The sequence below is a fragment of the Conger conger genome, chromosome 4 (assembly GCF_963514075.1).
Source record: "Conger conger chromosome 4, fConCon1.1, whole genome shotgun sequence".
NCBI classification, from domain to species: domain Eukaryota; kingdom Metazoa; phylum Chordata; class Actinopteri; order Anguilliformes; family Congridae; genus Conger; species Conger conger.
The window spans coordinates 39593902-39613573 of NC_083763.1; the positions used below are offsets into that span (position 1 = coordinate 39593902).

General features: G+C 40.0%; 1 protein-coding gene and 1 pseudogene across 3 annotated transcripts; both read left to right on the forward strand.

The window, feature by feature from the left end:
* Window positions 1–1184, forward strand: part of LOC133126613 (tomoregulin-1-like) — a 79372-nt pseudogene extending 78188 nt beyond the window's left edge.
* An 8824-nt stretch (window positions 1185–10008) lies between these two features.
* On the forward strand, window positions 10009–19645 carry cavin4b (caveolae associated protein 4b). Of its 3 annotated transcripts, none has more exons than XM_061240941.1 (3): window positions 10009–10142; window positions 10345–10731; window positions 16673–19645. In XM_061240941.1, exons 2-3 carry the CDS (start codon window positions 10363–10365, stop codon window positions 17312–17314), a joined length of 1011 nt encoding a protein of 336 aa, XP_061096925.1. In that variant the 5' UTR covers window positions 10009–10142; window positions 10345–10362; the 3' UTR covers window positions 17315–19645. The 3 variants fall into 3 exon arrangements, with proteins under 3 accessions (XP_061096925.1, XP_061096923.1, XP_061096922.1); XM_061240938.1 differs by having other exon boundaries at window positions 10090–10265; XM_061240939.1 differs by having other exon boundaries at window positions 10089–10731.
* Window positions 19646–19672: the final 27 nt, after the last annotated feature.

Below are 19672 nucleotides of genomic sequence, written 5' to 3' on the forward strand. Positions count from 1 at the left end.
GGGATACCCATCCTCCTTAGTCTGGTAAATAGAGCAGTAAAATGATCATATGTGTCCACCAGTATTTGAACATAATTATAAAACATCACATTGTTTTACAAGTAATTATTAGGTTTTTAATTATGAACCACAGTCCCACAGTCCAAAGACATGCAGGATAGGCTGCTTGGAGAGTCTAAATTGCCCTTGGTTTTGAGTGTGTGAGTGAATGGTGTGTGTGCCCTGCAATGGACTGGTGACCTGTCCAGGGTGTATTCCTGCCTTTCGCCCAATGTATGCTGGGATAGGCTCCAGCCCCTCTGCGACCCTGTTCAGGATAAGCGGGTTCAGATAATGGATGGATGGATGGATTATGAACCATTCACTTTTTTGGTGTGTACATAGGCGGATCTTTGAATAGGCAAAATTGGCAGCTGCCTAGGGCCCCATTTTTCAAAAGAACTTCCAGTTCATTACATTCAGGTCATTAGACGTTCCGTTAGTGTTAACAAAGTCAAGTGGCCCTTCTCAAGTTGATCTTGCTCAGTGCATTCAGGAGCAGATAAAAGGGAAAAAAGAACATGGTGAGGTGCCTCTCCCCTGGTGCATGAAAATGTCTAGTTAATGTTACAAAAAATAACCTGTCACCAATGGAAATGAACAATGGCCACTATGCATTTCAGAATAAAGCCTCCCTGGTTCTGCTTTCTGGACTAAATGTGAATGAATTTTTGCGTTTCTGTTTTGAAATAACCAATATCCACAAGAAGAATTGTCAAACAGTCGCAAATTTGGGAACCAAAACGCGGTACACTGTATCTCTGGGTTCAATGTTAAGGCATGTAGATATTCATTACATTACATTAATCTTCTCATGATGGGAAAACTGTTAAGTTGCATTAGAATTGCAGATCATTAAACAAAAGTGTCTGTATCAGGTAGATAAATTGTCATTGACATAATTGATAAATTGACATTATTTAGCAGCAGTTCCATTGAAAGGCTTCTCATATCTTTTATGTCTGAAAATTTCACTCCATGTCTTGACTGTGCAAGTGCTGTAAATTAATTTGGTTTTATATGAATTAAGAGACTTTTCTTATTGACTTTTTTAATACAGGAAATATCCCAAAAACAACACGGGACATCGGCAAAAGCAAAATCTGGGAAACTTCACATCAGACATTTCTTCCAGAATGGTGTAGCCTGATTTTCCTCTGACCATTTTCTTACAATGCAGAATACTTTTTATTGTATTTAGCTTTTTGTTTCAATACAAAGAAGATATTTCATAAATGAAGATATTTCTTCCAGGGACCTTACATTTTCTTTCCTCCACGACATTTGAGGTGTCTGTTGCTTGTGAACAACATTTTGAACAGCTAGAGATTGTTTGAAAGAAACCAACAAAGAAGCTGTTTACTTTTTCCTGCTAGTTGATTGATTAATATCATACAATATTACAAAAATGGTTGCTTTTTGCACACAATCCTTGAAACCCATGGTAATATTGAAATATAAAATCTCAACAACTTCATAGGATTTATTTTTAATTTTATTTTTATGGGTCTTTTTCTTTTGTTTTTTGCAAATGACCTGCAGCTGAACACCAAATGCAATTTGAAACAAATGAGGTATGATCCGGCAAGGAAGATATTTACAGTTTATCTTTAATATGGAATATGTTAAATGGAACACAAGCTGTTTGAGTAGATAATCATTAAAAAAAATTTTGTTTGTTTATGGGAATTGTTTTTATTCTAATTTCTACATATGCATGCCTTGTGAAACTGTGTAGTTTCATGTTCTGGACTACCAACTGAGCACTACTGTTATAATGGATTTCACTCCCATTTCAATATTTGAACAGGCTTTGGTGTACGATTTACCACAACCCCCAGCAGCTGTGACTCCTGGTTTTTTACAGATGTAAGAATGAGTAATAATAATTTTTAATAATAATACCAATAATAAGAAATTATAATGATAATAATTATAATGATAATACAATGAGCAATTTGTCTGTAGAAAAATTAATTAGAATGTTGAATGTTTTTTTTTTTTTTACACCAAATCCAACAAGATGGAGTGTTTGTTCTCTAGAAATGACTGCTACAGTGTTGTTAATGTAATAAAATTGTATACATTTGCGTGAAAGAAGATTCACCACTGGGAAGATTGAGCACTCAAACCCTCTGGAGTTCTCTAATTAAAACAAAATTTATCTTCAGTTTCAATGCTAAGAATTGAAGTTAACTCAGTATTTCTCAGGTCATTCTATCACTATTGTTAATAATATAACACAATTGTTACCGTTGATAAAAGTGTAAGATCTAACCTCAGGCTATGTCCCCCGGAACTCCTACACAGTGGGGGATTTATTGAATCTGGAAGCATACATTGACCGCTACTCCAACCAACAGTGCAAGATGCAAGCAAGGCTCTGTACACAGAAACCAAATGACAAATACAACCCATCAAGAAGAAAGAAAAAAACACACTGGCATGGTGGAGGTTAGTGTCCTTACATTCGTTAATAAAATGCTGTGCAATTAAATAAAAAAACTCCAGACAAGTCTTGAATTTGCTCATACCCACATAACAGAACCAGATAAATCCAACAACCCTCTTCAATCTACTGATAAGACCCTCACAAACCAAATGGACTGTCACCTCAGAAAACAGAAGAACAAAAGAAACTCTTGGATTTACAAACGAGAGGCTTGCTTGACAATCTCCTCTTCTCTGGCATCCCCAAAATCACATCTGACAACCCCGAAGCCCTGGGAAAGGACTCCCTCTGAACACCGCTAAAAGGCAGGAATACACCCTGGACAGGTCGCCAGTCCATTGCAGGGCACACACACCATTCACTCATACCCACAGGCAATTTAGATTCTCCAGTCAGCCTAACCTGCATGTCTTTGACTGTGGGAGGAAACACGGGGAGAACATGCAAACTCTCTTACAGAGAGGCCAACCAGGATTCGAACCCAGGACCTCCTTGCTGTGAAACGGCAGTGCTACCCACTGCACCATCCGTGCCACCCATACCCTTGTCTATTATTGCAAAATTCTAACACTACTAGCAAAAAACTGATTACAAGAAAAGGATTGAAATTTGGACTAAACTACCAATACCCGCAAGAAATAAATGAACAACACAAAATACGTTTTCCCATCCTGAAAGAAAACCGGCAAAGAAGCAAACATACCAACTTGATTGTTGACATTCTTTGAAGGATAACTTTTCCAAGACTCCAAAACAACCTCAAGGATCTTTTGAAACAACAGTTTTAATGTTTTTTCTTCCTCTTTCATTCTACTAGATTCAACACTGAATCATAATCCCCAAATTTAGAATGCACACTTTCGTTTCCCACTATCACTATGTTTCTCTTTCATATTAGCACTTCATGTACTTTTACTGCTGTATGTTCTTGCTGCTAATTCTCTTATTTTTGTTTCCGTCATTTGTTGGTTAAGGATCACGCACACACATTTTCTATTGTCATTGTTATCATTGTCATTGTTACTGTTGTGGTTATTGTTGTTGTGGTTGTTGATGTTATTATTGTTATTTTCCACTCACTTTTTGCAGACACACACTTAATTACAAACTAACTGACCCTCAGAATATTGAATTTTATTTAACCTTGAGCCAATAAAATAATAATAGATGGAATAAAAGGTGGAACATCTGTGGATTAGGCTCTCTTAGAGCCTTTGTAGGCTTTATATAAGAAAAATCAAGTCTCAAATCATTTAATCAAACTAAATTCCGATATATGCCTTCTTCAAGAAACTATCACATGCTGGACATCAAAAATGAGAATCACCATACTCTTTTCTCTACAACTCCAGATGAAGAGCCATATCCATATTAATCTGCAAAAATACTATATCGCTAATTCACAGCAATACTATCATTGATCCCAACAGAAGAATCATCATCGTCAATGCCTCCATCAATAACATCAACCTCACAGCTGCAAACACTGAGTAGTGATCCTTTAAGCAAGTTAAATTGTTTATTACATCAAAAGTAAATGCAACACTATTGAACCCTCCTATTATGTTAAGATAATAGGAGAGTTTTACATTTGGGGTCAAATTGAGCCCAACAGTTGATATAAACACAAAAAATATTGTAATAGAACATTTTTAACACGTAGTATTTCGCCTTCTTATTGTCTCCCAAATGACTAGCCTTTTATCCATAAATATTACAAATCAGTGAAGGTTTGGCACCTGTATGGTAAAGTGCTACCAGAATCATTCACAAAGAAATCTGAGAGAAAAAAGGACTTTGCATAGCATCATGTTTATTGAATTTTTACTATTTAATCCCAGCCAAAAAAAAAATCTATTTAAAGAAGGTTTAACTGGTTTTTGTAAGACATCAAACACTGAATGGGGTCAAATTGACCCCAAACATAATAAGAGGGGATTCATCCTTGAGAGGGGACAGATCAGGGCGGATCCCAAGAAGATTCTGGCGGTCACCGACTGGCCCACACCCACTTCACGTAAGCAACTCCAGCGCTTCTTGGGATTCGCCAACTTCTACCGAAGGTTTGTCCGATCCTACAGCCAAGTGGTCTCTCCGCTATCCAGGCTCATGTCTACTGCAGTGCCATTCCGGTGGAGCCCCGAGGCTGAGACGGCCTTCACCAAGGTCAAGAGACTGTTCTCTTCCGCCCCAATCCTGGTACACCCTGACCCCACCCACCAGTTTGTGGTTGAGACGGATGCTTCCGACACGGGGGTGGGAGCTGTGCTCTCTCAGGTGGCGGCCGCGGACAACCGACTACACCCCTGCGCCTTCTTCTCCAAGAAGCTGTCTCCGGCGGAGAGGAATTATGATGTCGGCAATCGTGAACTGCTGGCAGTCAAACTGGTGCTGGAGGAGTGGAGACATTGGCTGGAGGGGGCCGAGAAGCCGTTCATCGTTTGGACCGACCACAAGAACCTGGCATACCTCCAGACAGCCAAGAGGCTGAATTCCCGACAGGCCAGATGGGCACTGTTCTTCGGGAGGTTCAACTTTTCACTCACCTACCGCCCGGGTTCTAAGAACGTTAAGCCTGACGCCCTGTCTCGCCAATTTAACACCTGTCCTGAGTGTGAGGTTCCTGAGACCATCCTTCCGGCCTCCTGCACCGTGGGATCTGTCACATGGAGAATCGAGTCGGTGATCCAGAAGGCTCTACGGAGGGAACCCGATCCCAGGCCCAACCCCGGATTACGCCTATACGTTCCCTCAGCCGCTCGGACACAGGTGCTGCAATGGGCCCATTCATCCCTCCTTTCCTGCCATCCCGGCTTTACCCGCACCTTGGCGGTGCTCAAGCGAAAATTCTGGTGGGTTTCCATGATCCCCGACACCAGACGCTTCATCAAGGCTTGCACCACATGCACCAGAAGCAAGGCATCTCACCAGGCCCCTGCTGGACTGCTTCAACCATTGCCGGTGCCCAGCCGACCCTGGAGCCACATCGGAGTGGACTTTAACACCACCATCCTGACTGTGGTGGACTGATTCAGCAAAGCGGCACACTTCATCCCCCTGGCTGGATTGCCCACCGCCCAAGAGACCGCTGATGTTCTGGTGAGAGAGGTTTTCCACGGACTTCCCTCGGACATTGTTTCAGACCGCAGCCCCCAATTCATCTCTCAAGTGTGGAAGGCGTTCTGTGTGGCCCTCGGGGCCACAGCTAGCCTCTCTTCAGGCTACCACCCTCAGTCCAATGGCCAAACGGAGAGGGCCAATCAGGACCTGGGGGCCGCTCTTCGCTGCGTATCGGCCAGGAATCCAGCCGCCTGTAGCAAGATGCTTACCTGGGTGGAATACTCACACAACACCTTACCCTGCGCCGCCACCAGGAAATCGCCGTTTGAGGTCTCCCTGGGCTACCAACCTCCACTGTTCTCTGACCAGGAGGCCGAGATCACTGTTTCCTCCCTCGCCACCCACATGAAACGGTGCGCCAAGGTTTGGAGGGATGCCAGGGCCGCGCTGTTAAGCACGGCAGACTGTAATCGGCGTTTAGCTGACCGCCACCACACTCCAGCTCCTGCCTACAAACCAGATGACTCCGTCTGGCTGCCCACTAAGGACATTCCCCTCCAAGCCACTTCTCACAAACTGCAACCCCGCTTTATTGGTCTCTTTAAGATCCACAGTATCATCAACCCTTCCTCTGTAAAATTGTCACTCCCTGCTTCCCTTAAGATTCACCCCACATTCCATGTGTCTTGTATTAAGTCTGTATCCTCTCACCCCATATGTCCCCCGGATCCCCCACCACCTACCCCCCGCATTATTGACAACCACCCTGCATTTACTGTTAAAAAACTCTTGAACATTGTCTTAGTCACTAATTGTCTTATCATGTATTATGTTAGTCTTGGTTTGTCATGTTGTTTAGTTTGTTTCTTGTTACGATTTATTTTCTTGTCATGTCTAGTTATGTTTCGTTACGATTTATTTTACCTTGTTATGTTGAGTGGTTATCGTCTTAGTTCGTTTAGTGTTATGTTTTGATTTATGTTTATTGTTAGGTAGACTGGTCACGATTTAAACATACACTTTCACATGTCTTTCCGCAAACCTTGCGTTCCGCCTTTCTCTCTCTCTCTTTCTGTCATTCACACCCTAATTGTTTCTATTTGTCTATTTACTAAAACTACTAACGCTAGATCAGGATTGGGTAGAACTAACAAACTAATCATGTGTTCATGTTACCTTACGTTTCTCGTGCATGTCATTTACTAATTTACTAATGCTAGGGCAGGATAGGTTTATTACTAACGATTACTAATTACCTTGTTAAACTCGTCATCCATCACACCTGTTTTCTATTTCCTTGCTGCGCTCTAACTAATTGTCTACACCTGTCTACACCTGCATTTATATCCCAGTTGTGCTACTGTTTGTTGCGAAATTGTCTGCCTCTTGTTCGTCAAAGTAACTCTTGAGCATTAACGGCATAGATTACACGTTAAGATCCAAGCCTGTTTATCGACCATTGATTATTGATTTCTGTTTCGTTGACCATCGTTTGTTTTTGACCACGTCCTCGCCTACCGTTTTTGTACCTTTGCCTCGCTGATTGTTTTATGGTTTCGACTTCTGCTTCGCCCTCGACTACGACCCTGCCTGCCGTCCGCCTGTACTTCTGCCCCGCTGACAGCTCTCCTGCTACCGGACCTCCCTGCACGTCTACCGACTACGAGTTCGCCTCTTCCCTCGGCACCGTGCTTTTTGTTTGTTTATCGTTTGTTTGGCTGGATCTACGTGTATGGACTTTGCTTGTTTTGACTACGCTCCTGGGATTCGTCCCGAATAAAGCCCTGATGGGACTTTATCTAACTATTGTTTCTGAGTCGTGCATTTTGGGTCCAACCCCCACACACCCGTCTCAGTCTGCTAAATGCCATGTAATGTAATGTAATGTAATGTTGCCCAGATGTGTCCTGTTAAATGGATTGGTTAAACAATAAATTGTTTTGAATGTCTACTCTTGGTTTTAGCCGATTTTTGAGGTTGACTCCAAATTGGTGGTCAAATTTAATTAAACTATTTTCACAGAAGATGGAATAAGAATGGAACAAGTGCTTCTCTACAATAAAATAATATCAATGAGTTGTATTTGGGACAGAGGGGAGGGGTTGCAACGGGGCAGGCTCATGTGAGAGAAGCTTTCTGCTGTGTAATTATAGACAGGGCTGTGGGGACTGCAGCAGCTGCTGGAATCATTTTGAAGAGATCCGTCAGTGGGACATGCCTGTTGCTCCTTGAGGTGGGATCATCTTGCATGCGTCACTAGGGGACAGTCGTCCACACATCCTGACCTTTTGATATTCTGAACAGAAATAAAAATAAAAGTAGACCCAGAGGCTGGGGCTGCCCATCCTTCCAATGTTCATTTACAACATAAAAACATGTTGGGGTTTATCCCAATATGCCCAGTGTTAAAGGACAAAGCCCCCCAGGAAGGAGTTCTATATTTATACATGACAGTATATGGTGGCTAAGCATTAGGGGAGGGGACTCTCATGCTATTTTAAGTCAGTCAGAAACAGAATCTTTTCTGGACAAAAGAGGAGATGTAAGGGGACAGGAGACAAAGACATATACAGTGCAGTCCATACATATTTGTATAGTGGCAAATTTTTTTCTGTTTTTTACTCCAGCACATTGGGCCTAATCCAAGAAAAATGTTGTATTATTATCAAAAATGTCACATATTTTTTATACAAAGGGCTCGTATGACTGCCACATCGGATTCAACAAACGTACCAAAGTTTAGACAAATGTCCGAAATGTCCGAAATGAAAAGGTTGGGTCCACTTGGAAATATTTATTCCTACCTAAGAAAAAATTCTCAATAACAGAAAATTGGTGAATGTGCCAAGTTCTCTGAAATCACTCATACAGGCGACTTAAGAGCAAATCTATGAGTGGTTCTTGGATGAGGAAGAAATAAAACAATGACTATACAGTGAAGACTTTTAGCTTTAATTTAACATATATTTTGGGTGAAGAGTGTAGTAACTTTATAGTAATAAACTACAATTGTGTAGTAATAGACTGTTTGGTACATTGTTAAGAATTCACTGGTGAGCTCAGGCAATGGCAAATTACCTGGTAGACCATGCAAGACCAGTATAGTGGATGACAGAAGAATCCTTTGAATGGTGAAGAAAAATCCTACTCTCCAGGATATAGGCATAGATGTGTCAAAGACTACCATCAGAAGAAGACTATACCAGCATAACCTCAGAGGGTTCACCACAAGATGCAAACCCCTGGAGAGCTTGAACAATAGAATGGCCAGGTTACAGTTTGCAAAAAATGTAACATTAAGAAAATTGGTGAGCAGAGAAGAGTTCACTACACAGAGCAATATGCCTTCTCAAAATAATAAAATGAACAGACCTACTCAATGTGATTCCATGTTGGACAGTTTTGCAATGTTTGCACAATGGGAACGTACAAATAAACAACCCCCTTAGCTGTGATCAGACTAAACAAAGTAAAAGGGATATGCTACCCTTTCATATCTTGAACAGTTTGCCAAGATTGGTCTATGGCTGCATGGTATCTATCAGATACTTTGCTTTTAAATGAGAGTGCACTTTTGTTTTTTAATTGTGGTATGATAACTTAGTGTCACACAATTAGCATTTCACTTGGTTGTCTCTGGAAGAAGTTTCACATGGAAATTTTACTTTACTTTCCTGGTAGGGTGGACCACATGCACATTTGAGAGTTCAGAGCTGCAACAACCATTGGCAGATCATCAAAAAACATGATATGGTCGGATGAGCCAAGCATCACTATATTCTCGACAAGTGAGCGAGCGCATGTGTGGCGCACGCCAAGAGAACGGTGCAGGCTCTGTTATGTCCACATGTCCCCTTAGAGGGAAGGGTCACTCCAAATCAATACCAAGTCATACAGAGTAATCACCTTTATCCTATGATGAAACATTTCTCTCCTGATGGCAGTAGTCTCTTCCAGGATGGCAATGCCCCCATCCACAGGGCACAAGGGGTCACTTTGATGAGCATACAAATTATGTTGATCACATGCTATGGTCATCGCAGTCACCAGATCTCAACCCAATTGAACACCTACTGTATGGGAGATTTTAGACCGACATATTAGACAGCGCTCTCCACCACTATCATCAAAACACCAAATGAGCTAATCTTTTGGAAGAGTCCTCCTTTAAAGAGTTCCATAGATTTGTACAATCTATGCCAAGGGGCATTGAAGTAATTCGGGCAGCTTGTGAGTGCCCAACACCTTACTAAAACATTTTATGTTGGTTTTTCCTTTAATTATCAACAGTCTGTATATACTGTATGTGTGTGTGTGTATCTTTGTGTGCATTGGGAAAAAGGTACATACATATTTTCTGAATGTATTACGGTGCTGTATAGAATGGAAAAAATGAATGAATCACTCAGGGTGTAACAGAGGGGGAATGGAAGGGGGATTTCCATTATCCCTGCATCCAGAAGTGTCCCCTTACAAAAAGTATTTATAGCCATGAAGCACGTATGGTGTCAATGTTGTCCCCCTCTCTCTGTGCACTGTGGGGTTTTGCTCTCTTCTCTGATTCCACAGAAATAACCAGCCCACACTGGGGGTAAGTGGTCTCCACATTCTGCCGCAAGTCTGGCTATCATCTCCTCCGCTCCACCAAACTGATGGTCCACAAACCTTCTTGATTTTAAAGATCTGGGATCATAGCTCTGAGAATCCAAGCCTGGTGAGAGCCTGTGACCTGGTCTGCATTTGCCTGCTGAAAAGGGAGGGTGTTTATAAGAGTCTGTGCTTATTTTCAACAGAGGTACTGAATCCAAACAATGGCGGACAAATTTGAAGTATCAGGCGTAGAAGATGAGACAGCTCACCCCCTGAATCTCCTGTCCTTGCTTGAGCGGGTGGCAGGCATCATAACTGAGGTACAGACATGCCAGCAACGCATGGAGGAGCGGCAGTTGGAGCTGGAGGGCAATGTGAAGACGATCCAGGCTGAAGTGCTCAAGCTAGCCAAGGACCACACCATCACTAGCAGCACAGTGGACAAACTGCTGGAGAAAACCTGCAAAGTCGGCGCCAACATCAAGGATGTGCGGGTTCGTTTGGAGAAGCAGAACCTGCGTGTCAAGAAGGTGGAGACCACACAGGAGGAACTACTAACCAAGAACAAGTTCCGGGTTGTTATCTATCAGGTAAGCCCTGCTGTTGCCACCAGTCCTCTTGAAAGAGTTTAAACAACAAGGCCAAAGCAGGCCATTCATTCAGTTGTGTTGTCCAGGAACTGAGCATTAGCCCAGCAGAAACGTTTAGACAGAATCAAGTGTATTCAAGTCTCCCTGTCTCATTTGAAAAAGGTGTTCCTTATTGAGTGCATTGAGATTTAATATTTGTATTATCTTTCATGGCATGTGGAGAAAATTGTAATTTCATGGTAAACTAAACAATAGGTCAGTTTAACCAGGATAAGAATACCTAATAAGTTTTTTATTTTGGTTCTTATGCAGGATTCAATCCTTAACATTCCACAGGTAGTAAAATGGAAAAGGGACAAAACAATGTAAGTAGGGCAGCCTGTGTGCTCACATATCATGATGGATCGGGAAAGAAGCACAGGACCATACCACAGAGGGGTATTGTGGCAGGATGCTTCCCATGTGTTAGAGTCTGAATGGAGCACGGAAACTGGACAAAGTGTTTGTACTCTCCCTGTAGATAGATGAATAGCTGATGGGTGGAGTTTTTCAGCCTTGAAAGCAAGCAGCTGCAAGTTCCATCAGTGGTAGCCCAATTATTCTTAGCACATGACTTTCTCTGTCGCTGTTAGGGACATGTGATGAATTTCTATCCAGAAAAGGGTAATGTGCTGTCCTTATGAAACGTAATATCCCTCAAACAGCCAATGCCTGTTTGACAAGGCAGGCTTGTCACTCAACAAAGTTCTGCTTTGAGCCTATGCAATGGAGAGTCAAGAGAAGAGCCAAAACGACATGTATAAAAAAAAATCTTAAATATGTATCATTTATAAAAAAGAATGTATGTAAAAAATGTATTAAGTCCAATTGTAGTAATAGACTGCCATTCACAACTACAAAAAATATTGTTTTCTTGAAAATAAACCGTATAAACTGTAAGTTTAAATTTCATAAAAATGTATGTCAAATATAGAGAAACTGAACACTTTTGTATATGATAAATGGAGCAAATACACCAAATGAGTGATACCTACCTACACATTCAAACATTAATGTCATAAAATGATGAGGCTTCTAAACTTCCTACATGTGCATAGCAAAATATGGCTGCTTTTTTTTATTAGCAAGCTACATGGGAGACATTAGCTAGCTTCCATTGCTAATAAGCAAACAAAATGATACTAGAAGCCACAAGATTGCTGGAACAGCTATTAAATCAATGTTCTGAGTTGCATGAAAATGTTCCATATGTGTGAAACTGGCTTGTGAGAGCTAGGGATGATTCTTGCTGTTTCATAAAAGCATAAAAACATGGCTACAGCAGTGGTTCCCAAATCTCTCCTCTGGGACCTCCATCAGCATCCAGGTATTTCATATGTTCAATCTCAAGCACACTAATGAATGGGGTAATTCAGGTGTGCTGGAGGTGGAACATATGAAATAACTGGATCTGGCTGGGGGTTCCCAATGAGATGTTCGGGAACCACTGAATTGCAGAACATCAAATGATGAATAGTCGTCTTCTGCCGAGCTGAGTTTCTGATTATTCAACTAAACTGCTTCTTGGCCAGTTAAATGCGTGAATGCCTCAAGCAATGAATTGAAATATTTCACAGGAAAAGATAACATTGTGTTTGTTATGGTACTCCCTCAGAAATGGACCTAATACACAGCTGTAGAAGGAAAGGTGGATTTATAGTTTTATAGTATGTAATGTGTGTCATTACCATTTCGGACATTTTTCTTTGCATCAGCTATAATAAGAAAGAGAATATACAAATTATAATAAGGACATTCACTCACAACAAATAGTAACCTGTAGGTTTCTGGAAAATGGCACAACCCAGTCTCCACTTAGTCTTTGGTCTTTCTCAGCCTGATCATGTGGTGAGCACCATTACTGACTGAGGCACTTGGGAGCACCTTTTCATTCCTTCCCTGACATTTATATGCATGCAAAATTTTATGTGCAATAGCTTACTATTTAATCACGTCAGCAACATGCATGCAATCTTACAGAGAAAATATGTTCTGAAAAGCTTGCCCTTATACAGGGACTGTACATGTCACAAGTACATCAAACTGATAATAGTGTCAATCTCATCTCAAAATGAATGGGGCTAGACACTGATTAAACTGTATTTACAGAAATCAGTATTTACCAGTCCCCTCCAAAAGTATTGGAATAGTAAGATCAATTCCTTTGTTTTTGCTGTACACTGAAGACAATTGAGTTTGAGGTTAAAATATGCAGCTACAATGACAGATCTGAATTTCAGCTTTTATTTATTTGTATTTTGTCACCTTTTGTATCAGACCACCCAGTTTTTAGGTGAGCAAAAGTATTGGAGCATGTGACTGACAGGTGTTTCTTGTTGGCCAGATGTGTCCTGTTAGATTGATTAGTTAAACAATAAATAGTTCTGTATGTCTGCTCTTGGCTTTAACCTTGGTTTTGCCTATGAAGACTGCAAAAGATAAACCAACATAAAGACCAGAGAGCTGTCTTTGGGAGAAAAGCAAGCCATTTAGAAATTTAGAAAAGAGGGGAAATCCATTGCACAAGCATTAGGTATAGCTTGTACAACAATTTGGAATGTCGTGAAAAAGATAGAAACCACTGGTGTACTGAGCAACAGACATTGAACAGGTCGACCAAGGAAAACAGCAATTGATGACAGAAACATTGTGAGAGCTGTGGAAAAAAAACCCCAAAACATCACTCCGGGCAGGGGTGAATCAACTGTTCAAAGAAGACAGAGAGCAGCAATATAGAGGCAATACCACAAGATGCAAACCACTCATCAGTAGTAAGAATTGGAAGGTGGTTCTACAATTTGCAAGGAAGTAAAGAGATGAGCTTTTTGTAAAGATACAAAGTTTTATGGACTGATGAGACCAAGATTAACCTCTACCAAAGTGATGGAAAGGCCAAAGTGTGGAGAAAAATGGATCTGCTTATGATCCAAAACATATAAGCTCATATGTGAAGCACAGTATAAGGAAGGAAGTGTCATGGCTTGGGCTTGCATGGCTGCTTCTGTAGTGGGCTCACTAATCTTTATTAATGATAGCAGCAGGATTAATTCAAAAGTCTACAGAAACATTCTGTCTGCCAACTTATGGAGAAATGTGCACTTCATCATGCAGCAAGACAATGACCCAAAACACACTGCCAACACAACAAAGGACTTCATTAGGGAGAAAAAGTAGAAGGTTTTAGACTGTCCAAGTAAATCACCAGACCATAACTCAATTGAGCATGCATTTCACCTCCTGAAGAGTCGCAGTTATTGCAAGCAATATGTTATATTAAGTGTTATTTACTTTCATTTACTAAAATACTCTCTGTTCCAATACAAAGAATTGTGTGATCTGATACCAAAGATGCTATGTTCTAAGTAGTTTAACACTACTTAGTGTAAATACCAGGAAATAAAAGCTGAAATTCTGAACTCCTGTCTCATGTTCATCTCTTTATCTCAACCCAAAATGTATTGCAAAAAACGAATTGGCCTTGCAGGGACTGTAAATGTATTTTCATCTCTTCTTCATCATGCTATGCTTCATAACACTTAATAACAGGAGCTTAATAAGAACCTCAGAGCCATAGTAGATGTAAAATCACCACAGGTATGATGTCCTTTTCTAACTCCTTAATCCACTGAACTGAAAATCATATCTATGGTGATAATATTGAAAATGGGTGGAAATAATTGTGACATTTTAATTGTGATATCTTTTCCTGAGAAATTGTATTGGTATAAGATATAATATTCCAGGTTCTTAAGAGTATACAATATTTTATACAGACTTTTTTCAACCTAATATAGGGTGTGAATAATTAACGGTATTTTAGGTTTAGCAATTGGAAGGTACAATATAACAATGCTCAAAACCATAACAGTTTGCAAGATGCAGAGCTGTTATTGTCAATGTTTATGAGAAATCCCCTATATCCTTTTGAATTTAAACTACTTATCAGATATCACAATCAGTAACCATTACTATTCAGCTGTAATTAATATAACTATTATCAAAATATATATATATATATAATTATTTGCAAATGAAACCTGAATTAGATGAAACATTTCATTCTTGCCAGTGATTTAATGGGTAACCCAACCCAATTGAAGGGGCCTTTGAACCATGAACTGAGAGAGATCAGTGGGGGTAACCTGATACTGTGTGGAATTGCACATTCACTAGGCTAGGACTGGCAGGACACCAGCCAGTCAAATGGAGAACTGAAAGACACCTGCTCTGTGAACTCAAACCACTCCTTTTATTGCTGCACAGATAAATTTGCTCCTGCCACAGTGAATCATTCCCTGTATAAAATTGCTACTATAGATTGACACTCTTCGCAGCATCATGTTTTTACATTAGTTGTAAACTTGCAAGTTGGAATTAGAACTAATTGTGATTCTGACATGGTTTTTCTAGAACAAGGCCTTTCCTAGAGCATTGGAAACACTGAGCCCAGTTTAGAAGGTTTATTGAAATCAAATTGAGTTAGCTAATTAATGGTTCAAATCAGCTGACTTTATGTCTATAGGCGGGGGAAAACGGTCAATCCCTGCAAATGTCTATATTTACAATGAGGTTGTGTGGTGTCTTATTATTAAGGAGCTTTTAAATCTCACCAATGATCATTTCTAGCATTGTACCATCGAGCACATTGTATTTAAAATTAAACAATGAATATTACCAAATGCAGATAGCCCTTTAATTGGAGCTTATGTACATCCATATTGGGTGATCCATGTCGTCCCCCCCATTTTAGGGGACCAAAATGAATTGGACAGTTGGCTTCTCAGCTGGTTATGATTACACAGGTGTATTCAAATGCTTCCTTAGTGCAGGTATAAGAACGATTTCATTATCAAATCTTGATTCTAGGCTGTGGATTGTCATAACCCCAAAAACCTGTCTGACAGATCAGAAACACTGTCAGGAAGCAGGTGTGGGCATGTCAGTGTCATCTGTCAGCAGAATACTTCACAGACAGAAATACAGAGGCTACACTGCAAGATGCAAACCACTATTAAGCTAAGATGTATCTAAAACAGCCTGCAGAGCTATGTTATAGTTTGAGCATGTATGGCTGCCACAGCTGCAAGCTTACTTGCCATCATTGGTAGTGTAACTTCTGATAGCAGCAGCACAATGAATTCTGAAGGGTACAGAAGCATCGTCTCTGCTCAAATTAAATCAAATGCTTCCAAACTCATTGGATGGTGCTTCATCCCTGAGCAAGGCAATAATTCCAGACATACACTAGAGCTCTTTTTTCTTTTTAGTAAATCTATTGTTTGGCTTATGTCACATAGTTTTCTTCTTTTCTTTTTTTCCCTCAGCCTCTTAATGGGTTCCTTGACTTTCATTGACACAACTCTGGTCCTCATGTTGACAAATGCCAATAACAAACTCAAAGGCAATCAAAAGCCTAGACTAGATTCTGAAACCTTTACCAGCACGAAGGAAGTGATTGAATATACCTGACTAATCAGAAACAGCTGAGAAGCCAACTGTACAATTACTTTTGGTCCTCTAAAATAAGGGGACTATATAAAAAGGATATAATTCCAACCCAGATCACCTGATATGGATGCAAATACCCTCAAATTAATGGTGACAGTCTGCACTTCAACATATTCATCAATTTATTTAAAATCCAATGTGCTGGAGTACAGAGCCAAATGAAAATTAGTACCAATGTCCAAATATTTACGGACCTCAGTGTATATGATAAGTCACGGTATTTTAGACATTTTCTTGTTTTGGCCACATTTTACTTGATACAGTGATGATTTATTGTATTAAATATTTTTGCATTTGTAAGTTAAAACAGATAATAATAATAATAATAATTATTATTATTATTATTATTATTATTATTATACACACTGAAATTGTGACTGCATTCTCTCAACAGGGGGAAAATGAGATCCCCTCAGTGCCCTCTGCAAAGTCACCAGAAGGAGCCAGTGTCGAGGGGCCAGAGGAGCCAGACGCCATAGATCCTCCAGTTGAGTTGTCCTCAGATGAGGAATACATGGTGGTGGAAGAGGCAGGCTCATCTACTGCAGGCCGCCTGAAAAAGACGGGCCTGAAGCGCATTGAGAGCATCAAGGCAACATTCTCCAGGGAGAACTTGGCCAAGACCAAAGAGAGCCTGGGCACCAAGGTCAACCGCCTGGGTGAACGCATTGTGACAGCAGAGCGGCGGGAGAAGATACGCCAGTCTGGCGAGAGACTAAAGCAGTCCGGAGAGAGGCTCAAGGAAACCATAGTGAAGAATGTGCCAGCCAAGCTGAACCTGAAGAAGGAGAGGACTGTGGCAGAGGGCCAGGAGGGGGCAGAGGGAGCCACAGAGGGGGCCGCACCAGTCCCTCCTCCCAAGGGCCGCAAATCCAGCCCTGACGTCACCTACACTGAAGTAGTGACAGAGGGCAAGCTAGAGGGCCCAGTGTCCGAGCTGACTGGTGCCCGAAGAGTAGATGATGGCAGATTGCAGTACAGCGATGATGGCAAAGGGGAAGAAGTTCCAATGTATGACATGAAACAGCTCTCCTAAACAGAGCTCTCCTAAACAGCTAGAGCTTCCTGAGAAGAACACAAGCAACACTGCTGTAGAGGTGAACTTCCAGAATATTCTTTTAAAAATATTACAATAACTAATATTTTTAAAAAAAACATTTTTTACAGTACATTGCCAACCCTTGAGCTCTAAAGGGTTATAGTGTTAGGGTTTTTTTCAGTTTTGGGAGTTTTTTTTCAGCTCAAATGAATAGAGAGAGAATAGAGAGGCCAACCCGGCAAGAGGATTTTATGGTATTGACAAACTGTTTTTGGAAATCTCAGGGGGTAGGAGGTAGCACCAGCAGTTTTTTTCGCCACTTTTCTTCTACATTGAAAAGGATATACATATACAAAAGAACTGTTATTGAATGAACATTATTTTTTGGTGGAATTCCAAGAAAATTTGTACATGAACTGGTGTTGACTGTCCTCCAACTGCGCAGTGATTGTTGTTGTCTGACTGGCAATGGAATGTTAGAATGGAACTGGAAGTACAAAAATAAGGTACTGTACTTATGATGATTAAAGTGTTGGATGGCTATGTCTAATGTCGAAAAGCAAAGTGAAGCGAGTGATGATATGAATAAAAATAGAAATGGATAATTTCAAGCAGCAGGTTTGTATCTCATGCTCATTTCAAATTTCTGACAAATAATCCAATACATTTAATCTTTGTTAATATAAAAAAAGCTATAAACTATAAAAGATCTCAATCAGCTGGTCTCTGAGGAGTATCTTAATAATAATTTTAAGAAAGAATAACACTTTGGATACCATTTAATTAAAACTGCTTAATATGGATGAGCTTTTTCACATACTATTGTAAGAAAATATGCACCTGTATTCTGTCATGTGGTTATGTCATATTTTACACAGTACTGTGTGCAATCCCGCTTTATATGAAGTGTCTATAATAGTGGTGCACTTGGTAACTAGATGAGTAAGTACTAATCAATCAATCAATCTATCAATTTTTATTTGTATCATGCTTTTAACAAAAGGACTTTTTCCACAAAGCAGCTTTACAGAGAACTGGCCCGCAAAAGTATGCTTAGGGCAACAGTGGCAAGGAAAATCTCCCTGGCATACAAAAAGAAACCTTGAACAGAACCTGACTTAGTGGGGGAACCCATCTGTTGCTGGTTAACCCCAGTTTCTTGCAAAAATGGTTGTAAATATAAACAGATTAATTATAGTACATTAATGTCCAATCCAAAGTAATTGAGTCTAAGCAGAGATGACTCCAGTAATGTGGAGGGATGGCAGGAACACCAATGGATGGCACTGTCAGGCAAGGGGAATACTAAGTAACTACAGTGTAAGTACACACTGGTACATAATACCTACAGCTCTAATACTTGTGCAATTCCACATACTGTATGTAACAAACTGTACTCTATGTAATGGTATGCATAAGAACAAATATGTCACAAGAAATGGGTAACAACATTTATTTCAGTTAGTATATGTTTGTAACATGCATACACAAGCCTACTTCATTGTTAGTTCTAATTCAACATGCAACCAGCAAATTATAAGTGCATTGCATTGATTGATTGATTGAAATCAAACATTATTTCCTTTAAGTTTTAATTGCATTGCAAAATGTTAACTACAATATTGAAGAGTACTTGTTGAAGTTGAAATCCCTTGTGTTAATACATGTACTAAATGTGGTTACAGAATTCCTACATACATACTGAAGTAAAAAAAGTGTTCCCAATTTCTTGTTACATATGTGGAATTACACAGGGATTACAGCTGTTTATACGATGTAGCAGTGTGTACACTGTAGTTACTTAGTACTTACTCATCTAGTTACCATGCAAGTACACAGGTATTAGAGATACTGAATATAACGTTGGACCCTGTTTGCTATTCTAGAAAAATATTTCAGTTTGTAAAACTTATGAGTAACTGTGTTTTAAATGTCAATTATATACAAAAATGCCCTTACTGCTAGTTCATACAGCATTATTGCTCAGCATTTCAAACACACACATTAAGTATGCTCTCCTTGCTGCACTACATACAGACCTTTGCATGGATTTTGAATTTAGTTCAAATATCTTGCCTTTCATATGACCTTACAGAATGGACTACTAACCACATTGCAGGTAAGGGGTAAAACCATTTCTTTTTTTTTAAAACAGTGTATTTGTACATGTATTTGTATTTTTGTAACCAATGAATCAATGAATTTATTTTCTGCATGTAATAGTTTCTGCACCTTAGTGAATAGTAGTACATTAACGCAGTGTTTTGCGTGCAATTCTAAAAATGTGAACTGTAAAATTAAAGACAATGCTATTATGTGTACATGTAATATATATTTCTACCACATTTGTAAAGA

Excerpts from the sequence above, each read along its gene's own strand:
- cavin4b (XM_061240941.1), top strand. The coding sequence starts at position 10,363 with ATGGCGGACAAATTTGAAGTATCAGGCGTAGAAGATGAGACAGCTCAC. Across the intron at positions 10,732-16,672 it reads TCCGGGTTGTTATCTATCAG|GGGGAAAATGAGATCCCCTC; the intron begins GTAAGCCCTGCT and ends TTCTCTCAACAG.